Here is a 25526-nt window from a genome sequence, read left to right as displayed (position 1 = left end):
TGGACGTCAAATTTGTATTGTGTATTTTTATCACTTGTAACTAGGAATGCAAACTTGTTTTTATCTCTATGAATATTTGGCTTAAGTAAGAGCAGGAGGGATTAAATCAAGTTAATTCTCCTTGGCAGAGTGGGCAACCCTGACTGAGGTAAGTAATGATGATTTATAGGCTTCTCAATGTTTCCTTTTGAATTGTCTGAGGGGATAGTGTCTCCTTGTTAACATCAGATTGTAGAGGGACCTAATGGAGGAAATGATAACTTTGCCAGCCACCAGTAGTAAATCACTGCCAGCTATAGCATTATAATGTCATTCCAGGTAGATGGACTCCCAAAACAGCAGATTTGAAGGAATTAGTTAGATAGGCAAAATAAGTTTGTTCTATTCACTGAAGACGCCGCCACCATAGCTCCTACACAATCGCGATCGTGTACTGATTGTCCTAACGGCGCTCCGTAGTACAGTGGCGTACGCGAACCAACATGGCGGCCGCCTTGGCGAGGAAGGTCCCCGGTGTGTATAGCTTGATATTTGTATATTTTCGCTCTCTTCTTTTCATAGACGTTCAATATTTTATCCATGTTGACAGTTGTAATATAGTGAAATGGCCAAACTATGAAGCCGTGCGTGTGGCTGTCTTTATCTCGCCATGCTAAAGCGACCTCGCTAAATATGCCCTTTCCTCCAGCCGCGATATTAACAACCATGAAGAACTTCTCTATTATCTTAGATAATATGGGAACGTGAACTCGGCATTATATGCATGTGTTATCCCCTTTCCTGTGACTCCATTGCTAACACAGAGTCGTATCTTGGTTGGAGGTGAACTTCTGTGTTAAAATGATGTTTTGCTGTTGTCGCTGTGTGTCGCAGGGCTGCTGAGGCCGCTGCTCCTCTGCTCCAGAGCACCGAGGATCTGTCAGTTCTCCTCCTTCGGTCGTCTCCCGCTCCAGAGAGCCGCTGCTGCCCCGGGATGGGCCTCTCTGTCCGCTAACATATGTCCGACACCACAACACGGCATCCTGCAACGGTAAAGGCCAGGGGGGATGCATCTCATGTGTTTACCATAAGATGTTGTCATTGAGCCACACGCTATCTCTAACACCCAGGGTTAGGAAAAAGGTCAGAGCGGGGTTAGGGCTAAAATGGGGTTAGGATTAAGATAAAGTCAGGGTTGGGTTACATAGTCTGTAGAGATGCAGCAATAAGTCAGTAACTTTGTACAACATCTACTTTTTGTCACCTGATGGTTGAGTATTAACATTGGACTATCCAAATAAAGTGTTATAATGTGTAATAATCACCTTTTTGATTAGGATTGATTAATTAAAATCTTTATTATTTAGGTAACAAATATTGTGCCTTAATTTACTTTTCTAATTTGTTGTGTTGCAGAGTGTCGGCACTTATTCCCAGCCTGATGCAGCAGCCCAGCAGAAACCTGACGTACTACAGTCTGAAGAAGGGGAAGAGGAAGACGGTGAAATCTGTGCCAGAACGGTTCTTGAGGCTGCACTGCGGCCTCTGGGTCAGACGCAAGGTACAAAGCTTTTACTCATTGGGGTAACTGGGAATGCCAAAATGACACATTAAATGCTAAAGCTGGGTATTGGCAAGGACCTCACGATACGATACGTATCACAATACATGGGTCATGATACAATTGTATCATGATACATTGCGATACGATACATATTGTGATTCATTGCAGTACTCTACATAATTTACTGAAAATTTAAAAATAGAGCTGAAAATACAACTTGCTGTGTACCACCTGGGTAGTCTAATATGTACATCACATTATATTGATAACTCAGCGGACAAATTGAGTCAGAACTATTTAATTCAAAGGGATTTGAGGGAAATTTAAGGACATTTTAAATCTGTTTAAAACATGCATAATTTTTTTTAATGTATCGATACGAGGGGCTGGAAAATCGATTCAGTATCATGGAAAAAATATTGCAATACTCAGCTGTGTCAATTTTTTTGCACAGCCCTATTAAATGCAGTATATCCATGTTGAGGTTGTTGTTGAAAAGCTATATTCCATTCCGCATAGCAGCGATCTGACTGTTACGTCTTTCTGTCTGTGAACAGGCCGGATACAAGAAGAAGCTGTGGAAGAAGATGCCTGCCAGACGGAAGCGGCTGAGGGAGCATGTGTTTTGTAACAAAACACAGTGCAAGCTTTTGGATAAAATGACAACTTCCTTCTGGAAAAGGAGGAACTGGTACCTCGACGATCCATACCAGAAGTACCACGATCGGGTCAACCTCAAACTGTAATTACTGATAAACGTATGGTATTTTTGTTTGTGTTTGAATATCATGTAATAAAGTCATGTCTCTGAAATGATTTTGCTGTATGTCTCTTTATGCTGAGCTCAAATTTCTTTTTAACGTGTCATGCTTTTAGCTGCTCTTTAAAATAAGAGATTGAAACACACAAGCCGTGTCAAAGTTTTGCTTCATATTTAATGGCTGTATGTCAATTCACCAACAGAAGTAATTAACTGAGTGTAAAGATAAATTGATAGCCATAAACCGTCATGTCATCACATCACTCCTTTAGTCTTATAATTCACAATCAAGTTGAAGATTTAAGTATTTAGAGATTCTGGCCTGCCAGAACAAAAAATTTCAGCATAACTTAGTAAAGTGGTATTTCTTCATCGATAAAGTGAAAGTGGCTAGTTTATCGGTAAATAAGACTTGTTCCTCATACAGATGAATGGCCAACTGAAAGAGTCAATATAACATTTTCTGTTCTTTCAGCAAAGCACTTGAAAATGACTGACAAATGAATTCAGTGTTTATCAGCAAGGCATCAGCTTCACACAAAATCACTTAAGAAAACCATTTTCATACTAATAACAAACATCATGCAATGATGAGTTTATCAATCTACATACAAGTATACAAATCTGCTACTTAGCAACAACATATTTGTTGTATTTTTCTCAGTTTGTATGTTTTTCTAATAGAAGGAAATCACTTCCAATACTAACACTGAAACCACTAATGCTGCAACACAGATTTCAGATCTTCATCACAGGCCAGAATTGTCCTGTTTCATTTTTTTACCATTTACCCATAAGGACATTTCATGTGCATAACAAGTGTATCTACAACATCAGAGTGAATGACGTGTAAACAGAACAATTGTACCTGAGAAGCTTTTGTTTCAAACTTCAAACCACTGTAAATGATACAGTCAGTGAAATTTTTGCCGCTCAAATTCCAACCATCAATAACCACAGTGATACATTGTGTAAAAATGTTGACCAAGATTCAGGCTCAGTGAATAAAGTACAGGATGAAAACATACAAAGACACAAGTGTATCCCCTCGTGCTACTGACAAACACTTCCCCAACCATAACAGCCCAGATGAAAGATTGTAAACCTGCAAACCAATACGTTTACTCACTTATATTCATAAAAAAACAGAAGAAGCAAGTAGAAGGTTAGAACCTAGAGTTGCTCAGTTAACAGCAGAATATTACACAGTGATTTAAAACATGAAAAAATAACTATGTTTATATATCTACTTAACTGACTGAGCCTGTTTCTGTGTGCTGCTTCAGCTGAAAGTGATGTATTCCTAATATATTGGCCTTAAATTGCACAAGCAACACAAATCTTTTCCATAACGTCATATAAATGACAGTTTGACGTGCTGTGAAACTAAATAGAATCGGACAGTAGATTGTCAAAACAGTCTGCTCCACTGAGAAAACTTTTGGTGGTATAGTATCTTATTTCTTTTATGTGTGATAAAAATGTTATTACCTGTTACACAAGTAATTATTTCCTTATCACAGAAGAAATAAACAATAATGAGCTTAAATCATTGGTGATCATATTCAGCTAGAACTTTGTGATGATTAACTATAGTTTTTGGCCATTTCTGAGTATTGAGGGCAGTAATTGTAATTTTAAACATAGTGCAAAAAGTTCTAAAAAAGAGAACATAGTTGTGTTAGTAATACTTATGGCCACCTGGGGAGATATCTTATATTTTGATGTTCTCCTCTCTTTCTTTAAGGCTTTTATGCAGAGGTAAAGAACAGAATATAGTATGCCACTGCTATCTGACATTATCCATTACTAAAAAGGAAGCCTTATCAGAATATGTTCTGGGGTCATTACCCAACTGATTTTGTAATACCTTGTTGTGATAATTCATCAGTGCAGATTGCATCGGCTCAGACAAACCAAAGTTAGTAGGGGTTAGAAAACAGCCGCGCCTTTCCTTTTGATCCTTGGCTTGTAACACATTCTCAAACGGTCACTCACGGTGTCACTCACAATGCCAGCCGTAATATTCAGTGACAATACATTCTGTTTAATAAACTGGGGACTAATGACTGGGAAGACACACATGCACTTATCTCCCCAAACCTGATATAAAAACAATCAAATCAGTAAAATGATAAACACACAAACTGTACATAAATACAAAACATATTCAATAACCCGCAAACTCAAAATGTCTGTCAGCATGGAACCCATTCACTCTCGTGTCCTACCTTAGTGTCACAAACCTTATTTTTCTTACCATGAGCCACAAGCTATATACTAAATATAGAGGGGTCATAAGTCACTTTGGTTACACCTTATTCCAAAACAAGGCTGCTTTAAACATGTAGCTTTTGGCCATACAGTATTTTAATCTATCTTCTTTTCCTTGCAGCGAAAGGCAGCTGAAGTAGTCTTGAGGACACAGTTTCACATGGCTTCATTGTGTGAAGAAAGGGCACTCCTGGATCTTGTGAGAGGCCTTAAGACTCTAGGAGGAGGCTGTGCAGAGGAGCGATGGAGGGAGATAAAAGGAGAAAGGGAGATGGAGTTTAGTCAGCTAATAGCCATCATTAATGTGGAGGAAATCACACACTGTTCAAACTCTGCTTGTTCATTCGGTCGTCCATCAACATGCCGAACAAATTTACGTTTAGATTTGGAAATTTATGAATGAAAATCTTGGCAGAGAACACAGTCCTGGAATTTAATTTCTGGTTATTCCAGGGACTGTGTTCTGATTTAATGGAGTCCCTTAATTTGAATTTGGCACCAAAAGTAAAGGTCACATCACTCGTGAAATACAATGGAAAGCAATCCGTGTCCATTTATCCACCTCGCTGTCATTGGGTGTGTTTGGCCTTTTCTCATTCCTCATTTCCAAACACGTGAGCCACTGCAATCACACAAGACGGGCCCAAACCAAAAGCACACATTCATTTGCACTACATTTCCATTCCACTGAAACCAATGCATGATTCAGCCTCATCAGTGTAGAGATCCTATTAGCAGCCAGATGAGAAAACTTTCCTCAGCGATAAGGGTCTTGGCCCGTGATGATTCATTTAGATACACTGCAGTAAAAAATTAGTGAATCAGTGAGTTAATCGCCACTCTCAAGGGGCAGTTAGCGCCAGGCAGCAGCTGAGCAGCCATGTTTACAAGGCAGTACCTCAGGAGCCTTCCTCTTACTCAGCCTGAGCTGCGGCGAGCTCGATGCTGTCTGCACCCCTCCCCTCACCTCCTCAGGCTGCTCTGGAGTTGGAGGAGTGGGGGGTGGAGAAGGAGTGGAGGGTGGAGAAGGAGTGGAGGGTGGAGAGGACTGAGGTGTCAGTGAAAAGGGTGTAGGCTCAGAAGACAAGAGAGTCTGGGACAGCAACTCCTTGGCGTCCCAGTGGTCCAAACCCAACACCTCATATTCAGTCATGTCAAAATCCTGCCCTGCACCGTGGAGAAGGACGGTGGGAGGAGTGAACAACAGGCTTGCATACAGAAATCCTGTCTCTGGTCTACTAAATTGGAAGCAGCAGCCAGATATTTTACTGTAATTACTGATTTCAAAACTAATTTTAGTCTGTGGTGCTTATGAAAGTTCATATCATTAAGGCTTATTTACTGCACAGAGCAGAGACCATTTGAGTAGGAATTTCAGGTTAGAATGAAACAAGGAAACATCCCAGCCACAGACAAATGAGCCTAACAAGCCTAACAAGCCTAGTCCTACTAGGGCTCCTCTGTGCTATTTTGTTTTTCAGTGTGTCCACTCAAGTCAATTTCCATCTCATGTATAATAATGGCATGACAACTGACAGCAGAAACCCAAAACAAACATTTGACAACACTGTTCAAATGGCCTTTGAAAATGGCCTTAGTATTACGGTATCCTTTAGTTACTGAGAATTGAGAAATCATTAATAAAGAGTATCTATGTGGAGAATATACTCACCACATATATTCACAGAAATATTTACTCAATCACCAGGATTCCTTGTTAAATAAAAAGGTTAGTTATAGCTCAGGTTTACAGATATTTCTATCAAAATGTAAAATATAAAATATGTATAACATGTAAAATAGCTGTCGTGTCAACAATTAGTGCACATGTGAGTAATTCAGTTTACAAAGCTTGATGCAAAGCATTTTGCCACATTTGAGATTTCATAGCTTTTAAGTGCCTTGACTAATATTTGAACTGCAAAGGCATAATCTCAACCTGAAACAATAATTTTATGACAACACAGTAAAACAAACAATAATTATTTCCTCTTGGAATGAAACTGTGGAAAATGACACAAGCTACATCATGTGTATTTTTGACAGGAGGGTTGGGCTGGCAGCCCGGCGGGGCCCAACCTGTTCCAAACAGGAAGGCTGATCTGAGGTTAGGGGCGACTCAGGAAAGCGAAGGCACTGAACAATATCTGCAGGCTTAAACAAACTTGAACAGGAAGACAGAAAACTGTACGATAATGTGCGTTACACTGACGAGACGGGCGCTGTTACTGCAGTGCAGACCCGCTATGCTGATGCTCAGGCATTGTAGCTAATATGCTTGGTGAACCATCTGCATGTTACCGCTTTTTATCAATGTGCCATATTATCAAAGCAATGTAATGCATCCTGATATATTCTCAAAAACAGTACAGCACTTTAATACAGCTTCATAACACTATATCCTTGTATGCTTAACACGTTGATCTCTTGTGGCTTTTACGTTTTTTACCTTTGAATGCTGGTACAGTCTTCTCACCCTTGCTGTAGCTCTCTGACTTGCTGCGCATCATGGGCCGGGCCCGGTGCTGTGCTGCTGCAGGCTGGGTGGTGACAGAGCCGGGGCTGGAGGGGTCAGACTGGTAGGAAGACAGATCCTGCATGCTGAAACTTCTCAGTCTGTCTGACAGGACGCCTTGGCTCTAGAACGAGAAACACCAGGTATTCATATTAGTGTCAGTATCAGAGAGAGCAACATGTGGGACAATTAGGGCATGGATGGTGATTAGGAGGTAGAAATAGATTTTTCTTTCATTCTTAGCTTGACTGTGTGAAAAATATCAACATTCCGGTCCTGGATCCTGCTCATACTCCACAAAGACGAGCCGCTCTATTCAACAGGCCTTCTTTACTATGTGAATGGCAAAAAAACACCCTACCATACCCCCAGGTCAGTACAAATCAAATATTCAGAGTCAGCAGTACCTTTGTTGCAGCCATGACGGCAGCTGTGGCTGCAACATTCAGCCCTTTCCTCCCAAAATGCACCAGGGTGTCATAGCTTTTGTCCTTGGCTTGGCAGAGATAGTCATCAATGTCCTGGATACCAAAGGACCAAAAAAACACAAAAACAAACATGTTAATATTCTCTGTTATCTCTAATATTCGCATGTGAAAATCTGGACATATTAACAGGTGTTTCTGACAGTACTGCTTTATCTTTCAACTGATTCTGTGTTTGCTGAACTCCAGCGGACTCTCTGACGCGTTTCCTGACCCAGATATAAAGGAAAAAGGAAAGGAGACATGGGGAATACTATGACACTTCCTTTCTTCTGTCCAGCCTAAACATCTTCAACAAGGAGAAACTTGGCAGAAAGGCCCCTCTGTCCTCTAGATGGCTGATTACATGTAAAACTAATGTTTGAATTCTAACACACAAACTAACTTACAGCCTAGGTTTACTATTTTCACCAGAGGAGGAAGAGGAAGATGAGACAAAGGAAAGGGGTTTCACCTTCTCTTTTGAGGAAAGTGTGGGATGAACAAACTTCCTGTATAGCACGCTGGAGCCTTTAGTGTAAGGAGACAGCAGCCACACCACAAAGGCTATCTTCAGCTCATAGTAGAAAGGAACCCTGCAGTGGAGACATGCAATGATGGAGACATTACTGAAGCAAACCTTCATGGCAGGTCACATGTTAAGTTTCCCCATGTTCACCAACAATCAAGAAGGAATCCATTTTCCAACAAAGAACTGTATTTCACTTACACAACGGAAAAAATCACTTACCAACAAAGAAACATATCTGTAAATACTTCCACTGTGGTGAACATGGCAAATATTATCCAGTACATCATCCATTTCACCTGAAAATGGAAGTGAACAGTGAAAGATAATTACATTACACCTTGTACAATCATATCTATGTGGAGCAGAGGTCGTGTCCTTATATCACTACGTCACTGTAAATGACATGCTGTGTAAAAACAATGTACTTACATATTCTTTCACATCTTTTGACTTCACAGCTTTATAGGATGAGTATGCAGGATATAGTGTGCCAAACACAAGTCTAGAAGACAAAGAAAAATGTGTCCATCAACCCCATGAGCAAAACAATATACACCACAGAGTCTGACATATATTTCAAAACATAAATAAATCTATTTAGGAATAAAAATATATCCTAGTAAGCTATTTCAAAATGTAAGTAAATATATGTACAGTATGTATAATGCATCATGGGATAAGCCAATATTTCAAATCATACTCTTGGATAATATGTGCTGGGATAAGATACATTTAAAAACAGTCAAATGCATTTGTGTACCATGTATGTAAATCCATGTAAATGTATGCAGACAATCTATGAATGTGGATTTTTATAGTATTGTCATACTCCATATTGGACATATTTGTGGTTAAAGGATCCAAGCTTTTTTATACATGTGGTGGTTTCTATATATGTCAATAGTCAATACATATATTTTTCTCTGAGATGTAGTCTACATGATGGGAATGGAGATGAGGTGAGAAAGGTCGACAGGTCAGAACATGACACATCAGAAAATGTACAACAGCCTCTACCTTCTAGAAAAACTATCAAATCAAAGCATGCCTAAAGTCAGACTTTTACGCACGGCAGGGCTGATTTGGCTAAGCCAGTTTAACTTGTCCGGAGCTAAAATTATCCCACATATACGTTTTCATTTATTTATTTATCTATTCTAGAATTTTCTATTCCTGTGCAGACACCTGTGCTGCTGACTATACAGTCGCGGACGGGACCTTCTTGAAGTGCCACAGCCAGGCAACAGCTGAGTGTGACCTGATCAAATTACTGACCTACATAATGTTGCACCAGGCTGGCCTGGCCTGTAGATAACTGTGCTATTATAGAGTTTAGAGACACAAGGACACTCAGAATAAATATATCAGGTCTAGGTGAAGCAAATGTTCCTGTTCGAGACTGGACATCCCAAATGACAGCATGCATGTAAAGGTTGCAGGGGTATCGCAACGAATTCCAAGACAACCCATCTATGTAACAGGATATTGTAATCTAAATTTAATTGGCTCACTATTTTGAGGTTTGGATCTGCTATTGGTCTGCTCCACACCGACTGTAATGGCGCTGACTCATATTTTGTGCTGGTAAAAATGGTCAATAGAGTCATAAATGGGATCCCATTGTTTCATTTTGGGTAAATTCCTAATTCTATGGGCATATAGGCACACAAGTCTTAGGATCATGAGTAACACTTGCATTGTAACCTGAGAAGGCTGACCCATCCCTTTTGTTTTCCCAATACAGGACATCAACACAGAACAGCTCCACTCACAGCCGCTCCGGCTAATTCCGTCACCTCGCCAATGAGTGGGATTCGCGGTTTCTGGCAGTAAAGGACGCCGCTTAATTCTAACATAGCCTAGCTGTGTCTCACATTATCCCCCTTATGAGTAATATACATAATCTGGCCAATCACGTCACCTCTTTGTCTAGAATGAAAAAGGCACTTGGTAAACACAAAGACTGTCAGGCTACTGAACCCTGCCAGTCCATTTAGAAATACTGTAGGTCTACAGGCCCAGCTACTGCATTCCTGCTGAAATGGCAAAGTACCATCCTGTTGAAATTGGACTGCATTTCAGTCAAAATGACAGAGCAGCTCGCCCCCTCACCCCCTCCCAATCCACGGCTGATTCTGCTTAGAAATAAGACCTAAATCGGGGATCTTATACAGCGGGCTGCTCGTGCACCTGGTCAGTGAGCGGCTCAAAAAACGCACAATAACCTGGAAACGCTATTTTGTCATTCCTCTGCTATATCACAGAAAGTAAAGAATATGATTTTTTTTTAAATACTTACACCACAAGTCTAGAGATAATCCAGGAGACCATTGCGCTGGGAAGGCGACAGGACGCGCTGTCTGCGGGGAGGAGTTTCTTCCAGATGACAGGCGCGTCAGGCGGCAGCGTCCGGACGCACACAGGCAGCAACGTGATGCGGGATAAACAGTGAACAAGCTATAGCCCTCATCCATAGATGGCAGCAGTTGCCTTGCATGGAAAACAGTGGCTTCCAAAAACGTGCAGATATGCAGCATGCAGGTTGGCTAAAACTGTGACTCCCTGGCTTGCGTCAGATTTACTTTTTGTTAGGAGTTTATACCAAATAGAAGGCAATGAGCGAAATAGCCCAGAGTGAACAGTTAAAGGAGTGACAGTGTAGGTTAAGGGTAGTGATGTAGTGGTAAATCAAAAGGTGGTGTGACTGTGATCTCCATTTGGTGATCATCATAACAAACAACTGCCAGTATAAACAGAAATCAATTATATTCTCAGAAAAGTATTAATTTGTGCTTTTTACCCCTTAAAAGAAGCTATCCTCATATAACTTCCAGTTTGATACTATCTACTATGATCTATACACTGAATTTACACCATATAGATTAATGTCAGCCGAAATAAGTTAACGTTACCCTCCACTACATCCCTAGTTAGGGGGCAGAAAAACAGAGAACACCTGCTGAAAACTGGATAAAAAATGCTCAGGAGTAACATTTTGCTTGGCCTAGAGATTTCTAGGCCAAAAGACCTGTACCATTAGCCCAGCCTCTAGCCTACATACTCCAGCCACAGAACAGAGTCAGGGTTTTGTTACAGTACAACAAAAGCTGCTGAGGGAGGGCTGTGGCTGGTAGAAATCTAATCCTTTGTCCACTTTAAAACCAAGGGGAAAGCTCCAAAACAGAGGAGGACCCTAAACGCACCACCTCAGACTGAGAGAGTGAAATGCTTTCAAACTCTGCTCCTCCCTTCCTGCATCTCACAGGTAAAAGATAAAAAGGGACAGTAATTAATAATTCACCTTTGTTTCTGAGCCCTCTCTCTGATTACTGGTACAATGCAACCTCTGAACTGTGGTTAAAACGGTTAAAGTCTTAGACATTTAACCCTTTACTGTCGATACAGTTTGGTTTCAGAACTGCTGAGCAGACCGTTTCACCTGCCAGGATGGGTGTTTGTCTCAACAGCATCAGATTGTTGGTACAGTACAGTTTCTGAACTGCTGAGTGGGCTGTTGCCTGCCAGCAGGCTCCACTGTCCGAGCGGCTTATTCCTGATGAGACTGAGGGTGTAAAGTCTAACAATTAGTGCTTATTGTGATGCTGAAGGGCCGAATGTAGGTTTGTGTGCGTGTGATCAATACTGGAGCGGGGAAACTTACTGTTGAGCCTTCTGGAAATGTTGTGGGCCTAATTCCCCTGGTTTACTCTAATAATATAGCTGCGTTTAATTAATTCATGCACAAGAACCCAACCACCCAAGTTTATGGCATCAGGGACAGTTACAATACATCCTTTGCATTGGCAATTGTCATCTTTGTTCTTAAAAGTTTATTTCCATATTTTCCCCACCCACATAGAAAAGTATACACACGATAATTCCACAACACACAGGTTCTGCAGTAACCGACTATTTCATTTCCCCTGTAGCTATCTTGCTGAAATGTAGCAGAAGGAAATCACTGTGATGCCGAGCCAAATGTTTAACAGGCTGAACCTTAATGTACAAAATCGGTTAGAGCAGTATGCGTGCATTTTTCTGACAAGCCTACTGGTATACACATAGGACCACGTATAATATAGATACATTTTGACTGTACAGAAGAGTAACGACCAAAAGAGAAAACTCCACCCCTTACCTCTAGTGTTTTGGATAATATAGACTTTAACAGAATCGCTGTTTAATGTTGCTACAGATGTTTAGTAGAACAGATTAGCCCTAGTTCTGATTAGTGATCTGGAGTGTGAATTGCATTGAACATTTATGTGCAGGGTGGGTCCCATGAACGACTGTTCCATCTCTTGTTTAGAACAATATATACCCAACTACCTCCAACACAGGTTCACAATTTAGGACAGAAGAAGAATATGATGAAGCACTGTAGGCACAGCAGGCTTTTCATACTTACATAACATACAACTGCCTTATATCTTGTGTTTTACTTTGGATAATATCAAGACTTACCTGGGCTTACCCCTGATAAAAAAAAAAGAAAAAATAAACAAAACAAATCAAGACAACCTTTTGTTCAGGCTGACTAGACCAAACATTCCAAAAAACTTTTTTTTTTTAAACCCATAACTGTCTTAGCACAAAGCTAACCCAAAACGATTATGTGTAAAAACTGTAATGAAGCAGAGGGGATGCTCGGTACTGTAGACCCTACACCAAAATTGTCCATTATTGGCTTTGACAGAAGAGAAGAGACCACTTTAGCTCCTCAGAGCCGCCAATCTCGACTGCATCTCTTCAATGTCTTCCTCTGACTCATCCTCCGAAGCTGCAGTGGCTCCAGCGGGCTCCGGTTCAGGCAGGGCGTCTGTGACTTTGCTGGGCGCTTTGCCAAGGGCACCTAACATAGCAAAACAACCATGAAATAGGAGGTATAAATAATATGTGGAATAATTCAGTGGAAATTCATAGTATTTCAACATGCTGCTTTTAAGAGCTAGAAACCAAAACCACAACAAAACAGACATGTGTATACTACCACTTTAATAATATATAACTATTAATTCCTGGTCGTTGTGAAAGAGTTTAAGAGTCTCTTCACCTGCTGTGATCTCGAAGAGGATCTTGTCAACCTCCTCCTCTGCCGCCTCCTCCATCTCCTCTCCATCCTCCATGCTTTCAAAAGTGTCTTCCAGCATTTCCTCAATGATGCCAGCCTGAGACACGAATAGGTACAACACACAAACTGTGCTAAATAGGTAATTTATTGTACAATTCCTAATATATAGTTGTAAAAAGTCACAAAAGTGTGCACAATGACATGAAGTATCTACGTTTATTTCAAGAGATATAATGGTAGCTGGTGATCTGGAACTAGGGCAATGAACATCAATGAGTATTTCATTCCTTGTAGTTGCTTGGGTGTAAATGGGAGCCAGTTTATGGGAGACAGTGCTGACCTTCATCATCTCCTTTGATAGGTCCCTCATGGTGGCCTGGATCTCAGGTATTTTGACTAGGCTCTGCATGGCTTTCATGACCTCTGTGCTCTTCTGAAGGGCCCCAGCGACACGTAATACAGCTACAAACACACAAACACCATCACTTTACTGACATTGGATCGAAACAAATTGAGTTGAGATCCATTATAGTTTAAACACCGAAAAAGCTAAGATGAGCACCCATGCAAATGCCGGAGCTCAGTACATAATAGAGCAAAGTAGCCTAATAATGACAATAAACCTATTTCTGTTGTAATGCAATAAAGCCATTTGCCCCGATCTAATGACCCAGTTGCGGCCTTCACACACTCACAAAGCTGATTCTTCATGCTGAGTAGTACAGAGTTCATGTGGGCTTTGGAAGCGTAAAGTTTGCTGATCGCCTGTCTTGACTGAATCAGCTCCTTTGCAAGAATCACACACACGTCCCTCTGGCCCTTTTTAGCAGCGTCTTTAATGGATCGTTTGACTTTTTCTTCTTCCCTCTGAATGTCTGAGAAACAAAACAGCATGTCATTACATTTTACTACACAAGACCAAATATAACCAACTAATATTAAGTCATAGACTATGTTGTGTATTAAAATATAAATACAAATACAAAAGTATCCATCTTAACAAGCCAGCAAAAAATCTGCAAATGAGTGAGAAAATTCACTTGTTTCAAGAATCTTCTTGAACCAAGTGTAATTTCTTCATACTGGTGAAGTGATCTGCCTTTTTCTGTTTTGTTTCAAGATATTCCACTTGACACAAATCGGATTTTCTCACCCCACTTGCAGGTTTGTTCACTTGATTTCAGAAAATTAAGACATTTAACACTTAATATGAGACTAAATTGATAATAGGATTTCATTTTAACACATTTAGAAGTGTTGTCTACAGTAACAAACATCTCACCTCGAATTTGTCTGTCAATCACTCTCATTTCCTTCCTGATTTTAAGGGACCATTCATTGATCTGAAATTATAAAGAATTATGTTTGGGTTTTTTTTTTCACAAATTGCGTATATGTTACGTTGACATTGTATGGTTTCTAATGGGAACTTTAATATACATGTTACATTAGACTAAAGAAATGTATATACGCCTGAACAGATCATGATCTCTGCTGAAGCCAACAAAATCAGAGTTTGTTTACATCCGTGCGACTGACAGCTGACTTGTGTTAGCTTGTGTGCTAACTAGCTAACTGTCTAACAGTGATCGGTTGTTGAAACACAGCGACGCATATAGAGAATAAGCAAAGACAAACACGTATTGTAAAGTAATACAGGTTAACGTTAGCTAGCTAATGTCATAAGGATTGTTCATCTAAAGTAAGCTAGAGTAGCTATGAAGATAGGAGCAGCAACAGTTAGCTGGACTGACTGCTAGCTAGGCTAGCTAGCGGCACCATCACATTCTTACGCAGCTTCTCTATATAAAAGACTAAACTCCCAACGACATTTCTGGTGTTCAGCATCCTGCACTCACCAGGTCTTTCGGCGGTTTCTCGCTTGATCTCCCGAACAGCCCCATTGTAACTTCTGCGTTAAATTCCTAGCTAGCCTACCTAACTAACTACCTAGCTTGTTCAAATGCCACTTCCTGTTCCAGCGTTTCACGGCCCAGGCCCAGTCCGAATACTACCACACATATCCCTCCTTCCCCCTTTCCTTCTGCTTTGACAAGCATCCAAAAGACAGCCTGGCTACTAGATCCGCAAACAGTGGTAGAAAAGGGCAAAGCTGGGTGCGTTATCACAGCTAGTTGGAATTTGGACACCACAAAGTGAGAGGAATCACCAACTTACAAGGTTTACTAAATTCCCTTATTTAGTAACCTAGGCCTTCAACACATAAGTCAGTCATTATAATAGGATGACATGGAGAGAAATATCGCTGGCCAAACTTCTGACAAGTAGAATACTAGACCTTGAAAATGTTTCTATAAACTATAGGCTATTCTAGTCTACTCCCCTTCTCTTTATCTTCTTCTTATATATATATACGTTTCCTCGGTGCACCTGTCACTATGAACAGCGGCACATAGACCATATTAGAATTAAATACAGAAATGAACAAGCAAAATAGTGGCAACATTTTAATATATGTACATTATACACAGCCAAAGCCATGGGAGAGAATTATTCTAAGGGAAGGAGCGATGCATCTATCCCATCATCACCTGCTCAGGATGGCCACAAGACGTTTTTTTTTCCTTTTGATTTACAGAGAAATCATACAATAACATGAGCAGCAGGCTGTAATTTCCACAATGATATAACTTAGACATTAAATATAGATGCACCGTTCATCATGGACGGTCACCCGACCACTCCTGTCCCCGCTGCTCGTGACGTACACCTCGCTCCGCTTTCCAGGGGGTTCTAGATTCTTCTGTTATTGATTGGTTGTCGCGCGAATCACGTAGGGTCTTCGGCGCGACAAAACCAATCACAGCCGACCGGGGGCGGGTCTCACACGCATCCTTTACAATTGCGCAAGTTTGTTAGAGCCGCCGGGTGATGTTTAGACCGCCTAGGAGTGGGAGAATCCTCTGGACATCATCGCTCACTGGGATTAGATTGAATGAGTTTGCTATAAACAGCTTGTCTTACATAACAGCTAGTAATTCAGTTAGCACGCTGTGAGCTAGCTGTCTCATTTATTTTCAGAACAAAGGACTGTCTTAATTACATTCCTATTTCATTGTGGAATAGACCGCCCTGGTATATATTTTTTTCCTCGTAAGTGTCAAGTGCGGTCGTTACGGAGTATTACTGAGGTGAATTGGAGAGCGCTCATTATGTCAGTGGTAGGCATTGATGTGGGTTTCCAAAACTGTTACATCGCTGTGGCCAGGAGCGGTGGCATTGAAACCATTGCCAATGATTACAGTGACAGATGCACACCGTAAGTATATCATTGACATCACCGTGAAATGTAGCTGTGAGTTTGTTACGCAATGTTTGCAACTGGAGGCACACTGACTGAGCAGAGATGGCACGGAGACGGTGATGGTAGTAGACGTGGATCCAGGATGAGGCGTGCAATTAGGCTACTGGTTTATTCGCTGTCGTAGCAGTTTAATGTGGGCCTATACGTCAAAATGTCGCATGTCTCGACTGCACTCTGTGATGACCTTCTCTATAGGCCGAAAAGTGTCTCTAAAACTGCCACGGTCAAACACGTTGAATTGTCTCATGATGCCGTGACACGCACTTGGCTTTGAGAGCGCATTATAGCGCTGCGCAGTGCGCGTCAAAGTTGGCTGAGATAGGCAACTGAAAGAAGACATGAGGTTATTTATACGGACTGTTAAGATGTTAGTATATGTGGCAGAGGAAAAGTAAAAAGGTTTTGACATGATGTGGCGATAGTGCGTCTGTTCTGGCCTGTACCAAAAGGCTGCATCCTCTGAGGAACCCTCTCAACCAGAACCAGCCCGCGTAAACTTTATTGAATTAAAGCATATTGTTTATCCTATTGGTAATATTGTTTGAATGATAGAGGACATTATGAACCAATGATTTGTGTCACTAATAAATGAATAACCAATAACAAGGAATACCCAGGCTAGGCCTCTGTTTCTGGAGAGACAAGTGGCAGACAAACTGGAATGCGTTTGCTGCAGCATCCATACTGAAAATAGACATATGGAGCTGGGGGTGGGAGCCTGGGCATTGCACCTTTAATCCCTAATGAACTGACTGGGGACATTTGTGTGGAAAGGTGGAACTAGGGAGTGACCTGTCACTGTCAACTGATGTGAAATGGATCCCTCAGCCCCGTGTGACTAGAAGGATTTGTCTTTGTCAGTGGCACAATGAACTGCTGTTGGTGTGGAAGTGTTAAATGGGTTTGGGAGGTGATGTTTTAGGGGAGGATCAGCTTACTTTTGAAGGTGAACTGTTCTGTCTCACTGCCCTAGTTTGTAGTTCTTCCTCAGACTCCCTTGTGCAATTCCCTAAATCGTGAGCTATCTCTCAACGCTCATCTTTTAATTCTTTCTACAGCCGTGTCTCCCTGACAGTTCTGCCACATCTGCCTCATCGATCAGCAGGATTATTATTGTGAACCTAATTTGCTGATGTTTTCGTATTCCCTCTAGGGCTTGTGTGTCTTTGGCCTCCAAAAACCGCATCATTGGAAATGCAGCCAAGAGTCAAGTAAGATCAACCATGGCAGTTTGTCTGATTTCTGTAATAAAAGGAACGTTACACATTAAAATTGTTAAACAACCATTAACTGTTTTCTTTCTGTTTGGAGAAGTTCTTAACCCACATAATCACATTTGCATAATTCACATTCACATAGTAATCATTGTAAAAGATGTCTCTAATAAGGATCTCCTTATTTCAGATTATAACAAACTTCAAAAACACAGTCCATGGCTTCAAAAAGTTCCACGGCAGAGCGTTTGATGACCCATTTGTCCAGGGAGAAAAACCCAAACTGCCTTACAGCTTGCATAAGCTGGCCAACGGCAACACTGGAATTAAGGTAAAGCACTGTACACATTTCCAGTGAGTTCTTTTTCACTGCTTTTCTGTTGTGTCCCTTTCTCTCTGAGCCCGACTGTGTACTTGTTCTGTTGTCAATATACGCTTTTGTCCTTTTAATTCAATTGTCATGGTATTTTTTTTTTTTACTGTACTTCACCTCAAAACAACCTATTAGCAACCATTCCTGCTTTGGCTTCTAACTTGCTGTGAATTTGGTTTAAATTCTTTAACAATTCTTAAACAACCTAATTGTGTCTGATTTCCAGGTGCGGTATTTGGACGAGGACAAAGTGTTCACCATTGAGCAGATCACAGGAATGCTGATGACCAAGCTGAAGGAGACGTCCGAGAGCGCGCTGAAGAAGCCGGTGGTGGACTGTGTCATATCTGTGAGTGATGGAAACATCACATGGGGCCATTCAATCAGAATAATTTATGAAACACCCCATTGATACGTATTGATTTGCGTCTATTTTACAGGTCCCAAGTTTTTTCACAGATGCTGAAAGACGATCTGTGTTTGATGCGTCTCAAATCGCAGGGCTGAACTGTTTGCGCTTGATTAATGACACCACTGCAGGTCAGTGTTCCTGTGAAAATTGCTAGTGGTGAAATTTCTGGAATGGGTGCATAGCAGCAAGTTGGAAGGGTGCTGTGAGTCTCAGCATCTGTTTCCAACTTTGTGTGGATTGCACCAAAATATGTTAAAGCAATACCATTACTGTAAAATAAGCAGGTGCTCCCTTTAGACCCTTTAACTCTGGGTTTTACCTTTTACTTTAAAATTATGACAGTTACTTAATTGTATCTGAAACCTGCAAGAGATTAACAGTGAAACAATGTACTTCATAACACGACAAAAACTAAAATGTCTTTGCTATAAACATTTGAGTACATGTTAATATCAAGTTCAAGTTTGTTTAATTATATAGCCCTTCATCACATGCATGTCTCAAAGGACTTTACAGAGAATGAGCCTAACTAGATCCAACTGATCAACAATCAACCATAGGACAAACATCTGGAAAAGCACAAGACACACTATTCTACATAGCCTAACCTACCTAGACCCTCAATGCATACAAGGAGAACATAATATACAGTATTTGCAGAATGTGACTTGTGTGTTATTTGTTTTTGGATTCACAGTGGCTTTGGCCTATGGGATCTACAAACAGGACCTTCCCACTCCAGAGGAGAAGCCGAGAAACGTGGTATTTGTGGACATCGGACATTCATCATACCAAGTCTCCATCACCGCCTTCAACAAAGGCAAACTTAAGGTCAGCATTTCTATTTTCCATAAACACAACACCTACATCCTTAAACCCCAAACTCAACGGCAGCTTGTTCTCTCAGGTGCTCGCCACGGCGTTTGACACTTACCTGGGCGGGCGTAACTTTGACGAGGCCGTGGTGGATTACTTCTGCGACGACTTCAAGGGCAGGTACCGGCTCAATGTGCGGGACAACCCCCGGGCTGTGCTGAGGCTCTACCAGGAGTGCGAGAAGCTGAAGAAGCTGATGAGCGCCAACTCCTCCGACCTGCCTCTGAACATAGAGTGCTTCATGAACGACATTGACGTTTCCGGCAAGATGAATAGGTACATACGTGTTTTTTCTCCTCCATGTTGCATCTTTATGATGCAGTTGCAAAAATGTCATGGAAATTAATGCTTCTTCACTCATACTTGTCAACATCAGGGGCCAGTTTGAAGATTTGTGCGCTCAGTATCTGTCGAGAGTGGAGCTGCCGCTGAAAGCTGTCCTTGACCAATCAAGTAGGTCTTTCAGGTTTGGTTGAATTCAGTCAAGAATATTGTTTGAATGGCAGAAAAACAAAGAACCCAATGAGTCGTGTGTGTGTGTTTTGTGACAGAGCTGAGCCGGGACGAGATCTATGCAGTGGAGGTGGTGGGCGGAGCCACGAGAATCCCAGCTATCAAAGAGAGGATCTCCAAGTTCTTCGGCAAAGACATCAGCACCACGCTCAACGCAGACGAGGCTGTAGCTAGAGGCTGCGCACTTCAGGTATGATCCTTCTGACACAGGTGGGATTTTAGAGCTGATGGTTTTTTGATATATTTGTTTTGTGCCTTTTATTTTTGCAGCATTTTGTATCTAAAGTGCTGTACAAATATCGTTCAGTAATATATAATGTAGTAAATTATGATAGTATAGTAAGATATAGGATATTCTTCTTCTTCAGTTAATATTCTTATTATTGTTTGATACTGTACTGTTTTTTATGCAAGCGCTGCATTTGAGAAAGCACATACATAGCAAATTTTGCATGTTTCTCTCTTGATGTCTGTGTTTATGTTGTAATGTGTGTGTGTGTGTGTGTGTGTGTGTGTGTGTGTGTGTGTGCGTGCTTAATGTTCGGGTGTAGTGTGCAATTTTGTCCCCAGCGTTTAAGGTGCGTGAATTCTCCATCACTGATGTGGTTCCCTTTCCCATTACTCTGCGCTGGAAATCACCTACAGACGATGGAGTCGGGCAAGGACACTTTAACTTTATTAATTCATATGAAACAACAAGTCGTGAAATTTGTTGTGTGGTAAATCAAGCTAGGTCATCTAGCTTGAAGATAAGTGCTGATTGTGTTTCCACAACGTGTGACTTTTCTTTTACTGCCTCCTTGTCACAGAGAGTGTGAGGTGTTCAGCAAGAATCATGCCGCTCCCTTTTCCAAAGTAATCACTTTCCACAAGAAGGAGCCCTTTGACCTGGAAGCTTTCTACAGCAGCCCTCAAGACCTCCCATACCCGGACCACAGGATAGGTAACCGCTGCTGCTGCCCTCTGAACGTCAAAGAGCCTGCCTGTGAACCAGTGATTAGCCCTCGCTCAGTTCTGCCTCCATAGAGAGCGATCCACAGCATTTTAAGATGCAAAACTGTCCAGATATTTGGCTCCGTTTTCGAGCCGCTGAAGTGGCTGGAGTGTGAGAGATGAATGATGAATGTGGCCTAGGTAGAGTTTCTGGGTGGCCCAGTTGTGTCTGAGTCCCTGTAGGGATCTGCAATCTGGATGGTAATTAGGAATAAGGCATAGTGTCCCACAGAACACTGATGGGTCCTAATGAGTCAGCCAGCCATCGTCATAGTCTAGCTTTTTCTTTACATTTCTGTGTGTGTGTGTGTGTGCGTGCAGTCTCAGGTGGGATTTCAGTTTGCAACGTGTTCCTTCATCCTCTTCCTCTTCTCTCTAAAGGGAATCTGTTGAGCGCCTCTAAATTCTGAAGTGTGCTTGTCAAATTGAAGCTGTTGAATAAACCACTCACTCTTTCTCTCTCTCTCTCTCTTTTTCCCAGGATGCTTTTCTGTACAGAATGTGGTTCCCCAGCCAGATGGAGACAGCTCTAAAGTCAAGGTCAAAGTGCGCGTCAACGTCCACGGCATCTTCAGTGTATCCAGCGCCTCTCTGATTGAGAAGCAGAAAGGAGAGGGAGAGGACATGCAAATGGACATGGAGCCCATGGTGCAGAATGAAGGCAGGCCAGAGGACCAGGTAAGATGTTTTATTTTTTTTTTTAATAGATTTTCCTCATCTAATCAGCTTTTGTGCCCTTTTGTGAAAGTATCACACAGCAGCAATCAACTGATCTCTATGATTCTCACTTAATCTTCTAATCTTTGTTTTTCCGCCTGATAAGACAGTCTGGACTTTTTTAAAGCCCATTTTCCATCCATTCTGGGCTTTTGAGTCTGCCTCCCTCTGCTTTTATTGAGGAAAACCCCTACAATTTGCTTATCCTGATCATAGCATTATAATTACCATATTTTAATATTCTACTGTCTTTTACTGCCATTCATGTTAATAGGAGGGGAGTGCATCTTAAATCAAGCTGGTTTAGATCCTTTAAAAGATAGTTCCATCACACACGTTTTGATGTAACTATCCCTTGGGCTCTTTTAAAGATAATTCAGATATTATAAAGACAATTTGTGAGACAATTTGGATAAAGTCACTGAGTGTGTGTTGTATTTCAGACCAAAATGCAGGTGGACCAGGAAGGCCAGGGCCAGGGGGACCAGCAGAACGAGGATCCCAGTTCCAGCAGTAAGGTCAGTTGGGCTAGAATTACATAGAACCATATTCATTAGTCTAAAAAAATAGATTCATATCAGTTGGTATCAGGTTCTAATAGGACTACAGCTTGGACTGATTTGGTTTTCTGGTTCATAAATCCAGGAGGGGACTGCGGGGGAAAAGCAGGACCCAGCAGCAGGGGGAAGCAAACCCAAAGTGAAGGTGAAGAGCACTGATCTGCCCATCCTGACCAACACCATACGACAGCTGGACAGGGGCGTCCTCAATGACTTTGTGGAGTATGAGGTGAGGTCCCTCGGGTGGCCTTTGGAAATGCAGAGTCATGGTCTTGGGCCCAGAGGAAAGAGAGCCATACTGGGAGATGTCCAACTGTGGCGTGGAGTTTTCAAAAAGTGCTTAATGTTTTGACATCTTACAGGTCCACTGTTCGAAACTCAAGCATAATGGTCTCCAAGTGATGTCCTGAGATGTTCCAGGGGGCCTTGAGGGGTTTAGGAATTAGGAATAGTTCAATTTTACTATTAATTCAGTGAGCATCATGAGAGAACTTACAAGGATGACTATTTTGACTATAGGTCCCCCTCTCCCTTCTTTTGTCATCATTTCACCTACAATATATAGAGTTATGAAATTCAATGCAAAATCATAACTAACTACAAAAATCTTCTCAGATGGTGTTCCACAGGGCAAAAACTTATCAAACGGAGGTCGATGGTCTAATGTGTATCTATTTAAAGGTCCATGACATTAAAAACCTCCTGCCTCTGTCTGTATACTTTCAAATAAAGCAGAAATGCTATGAAAATCATTTTTAAAAAGTATCTAAATGCCTTGATTTGATTTAGACACCTGACAGTTCTAGGTGTGTGCCATTAGGCCATTAGACATGTTTTGGCACAAATAATGTGTGTGTGTTTGTGTGTGGCTTTTCCTTTCAGGGCCAGATGATTGTCCAGGACAAACTGGAGAAAGAGCGGAACGATGCTAAAAACGCGGTGGAGGAGTATGTATATGACCTGCGGGACAAACTCTGTGGGCTGTATGAAAAGTATATCACTGAGGAGGTGAGGGCTGATTACTTGCATATACCTCTGTTACCTAATAATATTCACAGTAAGGATTAGTATACTGGGTGCTGTCGCTGCAGAGGATGCACTATATGTTACTGATGTCTGTTTGATGCCCGGCCCGCACCAACAGGACGGTAACCGACTGACACTGATGCTGGAGGACACAGAGAACTGGCTGTATGAAGAGGGAGAGGACCAACCCAAACAAGTCTATGTGGACAAGCTGGACGCACTCAAGGTTTGTCTTTGTTTACTGCGCGAGAGTTTCTATTTTCAGTTTCAATTATTTGCAGTTGACTGAAGTAAACTGAGACAGATGTGCTTTCACAAACTACTGGAAAAGCACTTATGAGCACAGAGGGCTGGGTTCAAATTGAGGTTCTGTCTTGACAAGCTTCCCAACTGGCCTCGAATGCCACATGTACCAGAAAGTGAGAATAACCATAGAAAATATGCTAATAATATATATTCCATCCTTTTCCAGAGGTTTGGTCAGCCCATTCAGGAGCGGCACAGAGAGCAGGAGGACAGGCCGAGGGCTTTTGAAGAGCTGGGCAAGAAACTGCAGCTCTACATGAAGACTGTGGACTCCTATAAACAGAAGGTAAACCCTCTTGAAAGCAGTAGCCTTTCCGTCTTCTTTAATTCACAAATTGTTTACAAATGAGCAAAGGAGACAGTATGTCACAAAGTTTGGCATTATAAAGTGTTAGGGCACAATTTGTAAACTTTGTACAATTTGTGAAGCATTACTGTGAATGACACCAAGCCTCTATGTTTTGTTCTTTTTTTGAGATGTAATAAAAGTAAAACCATAGAAGTGACTTGATAGATAGTTAATATATAGAGGGTATAAGTAACAAAACTGAAGCCTCTACTCCATGTTAAAGAATTTCTTTTGTCACAAACTCCATGCCAGGATGAGCGATACCTGCATTTGAATGCAGAGGAAATGAGCGTTGTGGAGAAGTGTGTGAATGAAAGCATGGGCTGGATGAACAGCAAGATGAACGCCCAGAGCAAACTTGCCATTACTCAGGATCCCATCGTCAAAGTAGCAGACATTATTGCCAAAATACAGGTACGCAAGTGACAATTCAAGATGCAATTCTTTCTTTCATTAGCGGTGATAAGATCTGCTGATTTCACACTAGACTCAATACTCACTCTACACTTCATACTCACCAGGAACTGGAGGATATGTGCAATCCAGTGATCAACAGGCCAAAGCCCAAAGTAGAGGAGGCGCCGGAAGAGAATGATAAAAACAGCGGAGCTCATAATGGCCCGACGGCCAAGCAAGGAGCAGAGGGGAAGGGAGACGCCAAGGGGAGCCACCAGACAAAGTCTGCCTCGGGAGAGATGGAGGTGGACTGAGACCTCTGTCCCACAACCAAACTCTGCAACCATCACCATCCGGTTACCATTGCTGACCATTTAGACAGTAGAAACATCAATACCTGGGACCATTTCTCCATGTTTACCAGCCACTCAGCAGGGTGTTGTGTGCATTTGTTTTTTGTGTTCCCCTGTTGGACTTCTCCTTTTGAATTTTTTGTTTCACCCCTTCACCCTTGTGTGTGACAATGGTGTGCTTTACTCTCTTAAAGGTTTGACATACCTAATAAATGGAAGAATGATCATGCAATAGATTAAACTCTGATTCTGAAGTAAAACTGTTTTCTCTGTACCATTCAGGTAGGTAAGCTTTTGCGTTTGCATTCCATGTCTCATAAGTGTCCAATATCAGCAGTAAATCCTATCACTCATAACCTAAGAGAAATAGAAAGTGCTGTCCAAACAGTTGCTATGGCTGATTGATTTATTAGTATGTATGCAATAATACATATTAAATATATATTTGTATTTAATGAGTTTGAAATGATGTCCATGTCTAGAAACTGTAAATACTATTTTAGTAATTTAAAGCAGCCAGCATATAGTATATGTATATAAAGAACACATTCCTAGTGTTAAAATGGCAATGCTTGATGCACCGAATCTCTTAGGTAGTGATTGGCTGCCTATTTCCTTTATTTATTTTCATGCATTTTCCATATTTAAGTCATGGGATTTAAAGATGGTAAATAATAAATACATTTGTCTGTAAGACAAACTTTCTTTAGTCTGAAATTGTTTGATTTTCAGCTACTGACGGTCAGGTCTTTCAAGAAAATGGCTAATTCTCTGGGTCAGTGAAGCTTGGGCATGAGATTGGGACAGCTCCAAAAAATAGGAAATGATGAGGTAATTGAGATTTGATTGTCCAGGAAAACAAATGCAATGGGAGGGGAACCAAAATCACATCCCTAATAGGTATACTGTAGTCTTGACTGCTGTTTAGAACTGCAAAAGCTTAAAGGGTAGGGC

General features: G+C 41.4%; 4 protein-coding genes across 7 annotated transcripts; 2 read left to right on the top strand and 2 right to left on the bottom strand.

Moving 5' to 3' along the window:
- Positions 1–460: 460 nt before the first annotated feature.
- Positions 461–2351, top strand: mrpl35 (mitochondrial ribosomal protein L35). The gene is made up of 4 exons (XM_071527783.1): positions 461–513; positions 874–1030; positions 1396–1540; positions 2101–2351. The coding sequence occupies exons 1-4, from the start codon at positions 483–485 to the stop codon at positions 2287–2289; spliced, it is 522 nt and encodes a 173-aa protein (XP_071383884.1). The 5' UTR covers positions 461–482; the 3' UTR covers positions 2290–2351.
- A 173-nt stretch (positions 2352–2524) lies between these two features.
- reep1 (receptor accessory protein 1) lies at positions 2525–10419 on the bottom strand. Its single transcript, XM_071527761.1, has 8 exons — positions 10388–10419; positions 8518–8590; positions 8308–8384; positions 8032–8152; positions 7500–7613; positions 7054–7216; positions 5476–5744; positions 2525–4805 (listed from the first exon to the last, which is right to left on the bottom strand). The coding sequence occupies exons 1-8, from the start codon at positions 10417–10419 to the stop codon at positions 4734–4736; spliced, it is 921 nt and encodes a 306-aa protein (XP_071383862.1). The 3' UTR covers positions 2525–4733.
- Positions 10420–11879: 1460 nt separating this feature from the next.
- On the bottom strand, positions 11880–15190 carry chmp3 (charged multivesicular body protein 3). 2 transcript variants are annotated; one of them, XM_071527760.1, is made up of 6 exons: positions 15019–15190; positions 14442–14502; positions 13925–14034; positions 13500–13580; positions 13142–13256; positions 11880–12940 (listed from the first exon to the last, which is right to left on the bottom strand). In XM_071527760.1, exons 1-6 carry the CDS (start codon positions 15061–15063, stop codon positions 12801–12803), a joined length of 552 nt encoding a protein of 183 aa, XP_071383861.1. In that variant the 5' UTR covers positions 15064–15190; the 3' UTR covers positions 11880–12800. The 2 variants fall into 2 exon arrangements, with proteins under 2 accessions (XP_071383861.1, XP_071383860.1); XM_071527759.1 differs by having other exon boundaries at positions 11881–12940; positions 13500–13621; positions 13855–14034; positions 15019–15181.
- Positions 15191–16079: 889 nt separating this feature from the next.
- On the top strand, positions 16080–25198 carry hspa4l (heat shock protein 4 like). 3 transcript variants are annotated; one of them, XM_071527739.1, is made up of 19 exons: positions 16080–16439; positions 17638–17695; positions 17889–18029; positions 18298–18420; positions 18512–18611; positions 19181–19314; positions 19391–19635; positions 19736–19812; positions 19911–20062; positions 20424–20530; positions 20682–20815; positions 21347–21543; positions 22026–22100; positions 22231–22371; positions 23025–23150; positions 23287–23394; positions 23641–23760; positions 24076–24237; positions 24345–25198. In XM_071527739.1, exons 1-19 carry the CDS (start codon positions 16333–16335, stop codon positions 24531–24533), a joined length of 2496 nt encoding a protein of 831 aa, XP_071383840.1. In that variant the 5' UTR covers positions 16080–16332; the 3' UTR covers positions 24534–25198. The 3 variants fall into 3 exon arrangements, with proteins under 3 accessions (XP_071383840.1, XP_071383839.1, XP_071383841.1); XM_071527738.1 differs by having other exon boundaries at positions 22228–22371; XM_071527740.1 differs by lacking the exon at positions 22026–22100 and having other exon boundaries at positions 22228–22371.
- The last annotated feature ends 328 nt before the right edge of the window (positions 25199–25526 follow it).

This window comes from Centroberyx affinis, unplaced genomic scaffold (assembly GCF_046629955.1).
Source record: "Centroberyx affinis isolate AG114_WGS23_722 - 3 ecotype Tasmania unplaced genomic scaffold, CSIRO-AGI_Caff_v1 ptg001575l_1, whole genome shotgun sequence".
In the NCBI taxonomy this organism is placed as follows: Eukaryota; Metazoa; Chordata; class Actinopteri; order Beryciformes; family Berycidae; genus Centroberyx; species Centroberyx affinis.
This window is presented reverse-complemented; position numbering and strand designations above follow the sequence as displayed.

Excerpts from the sequence above, each read along its gene's own strand:
- reep1 (XM_071527761.1), bottom strand. The coding sequence starts at position 10,419 with ATGGTCTCCTGGATTATCTCTAGACTTGTGGT. Across the intron at positions 8,591-10,387 it reads ATTATCTCTAGACTTGTGGT|ACTTGTGTTTGGCACACTAT; the intron begins GTAAGTATTTAA and ends TTTGTCTTCTAG. Across the intron at positions 8,153-8,307 it reads ACAGATATGTTTCTTTGTTG|GGTTCCTTTCTACTATGAGC; the intron begins GTAAGTGATTTT and ends TCTCCACTGCAG.
- hspa4l (XM_071527738.1), top strand. The coding sequence starts at position 16,333 with ATGTCAGTGGTAGGCATTGATGTGGGTTTCCAAAACTGTTACATCGCT. Across the intron at positions 20,816-21,346 it reads ATACCCGGACCACAGGATAG|GATGCTTTTCTGTACAGAAT; the intron begins GTAACCGCTGCT and ends TCTTTTTCCCAG. Across the intron at positions 23,151-23,286 it reads AAAAGTATATCACTGAGGAG|GACGGTAACCGACTGACACT; the intron begins GTGAGGGCTGAT and ends CCGCACCAACAG.
- mrpl35 (XM_071527783.1), top strand. The coding sequence starts at position 483 with ATGGCGGCCGCCTTGGCGAGGAAGGTCCCCG. Across the intron at positions 514-873 it reads CTTGGCGAGGAAGGTCCCCG|GGCTGCTGAGGCCGCTGCTC; the intron begins GTGTGTATAGCT and ends TGTGTGTCGCAG. Across the intron at positions 1,541-2,100 it reads GCCTCTGGGTCAGACGCAAG|GCCGGATACAAGAAGAAGCT; the intron begins GTACAAAGCTTT and ends GTCTGTGAACAG.
- chmp3 (XM_071527759.1), bottom strand. The coding sequence starts at position 15,063 with ATGGGGCTGTTCGGGAGATCAAGCGAGAAACCGCCGAAAGACCTG. Across the intron at positions 13,257-13,499 it reads TATCAAAGGAGATGATGAAG|GCTGGCATCATTGAGGAAAT; the intron begins GTCAGCACTGTC and ends TTCGTGTCTCAG. Across the intron at positions 12,941-13,141 it reads CCTCTTCGAGATCACAGCAG|GTGCCCTTGGCAAAGCGCCC; the intron begins GTGAAGAGACTC and ends TTGCTATGTTAG.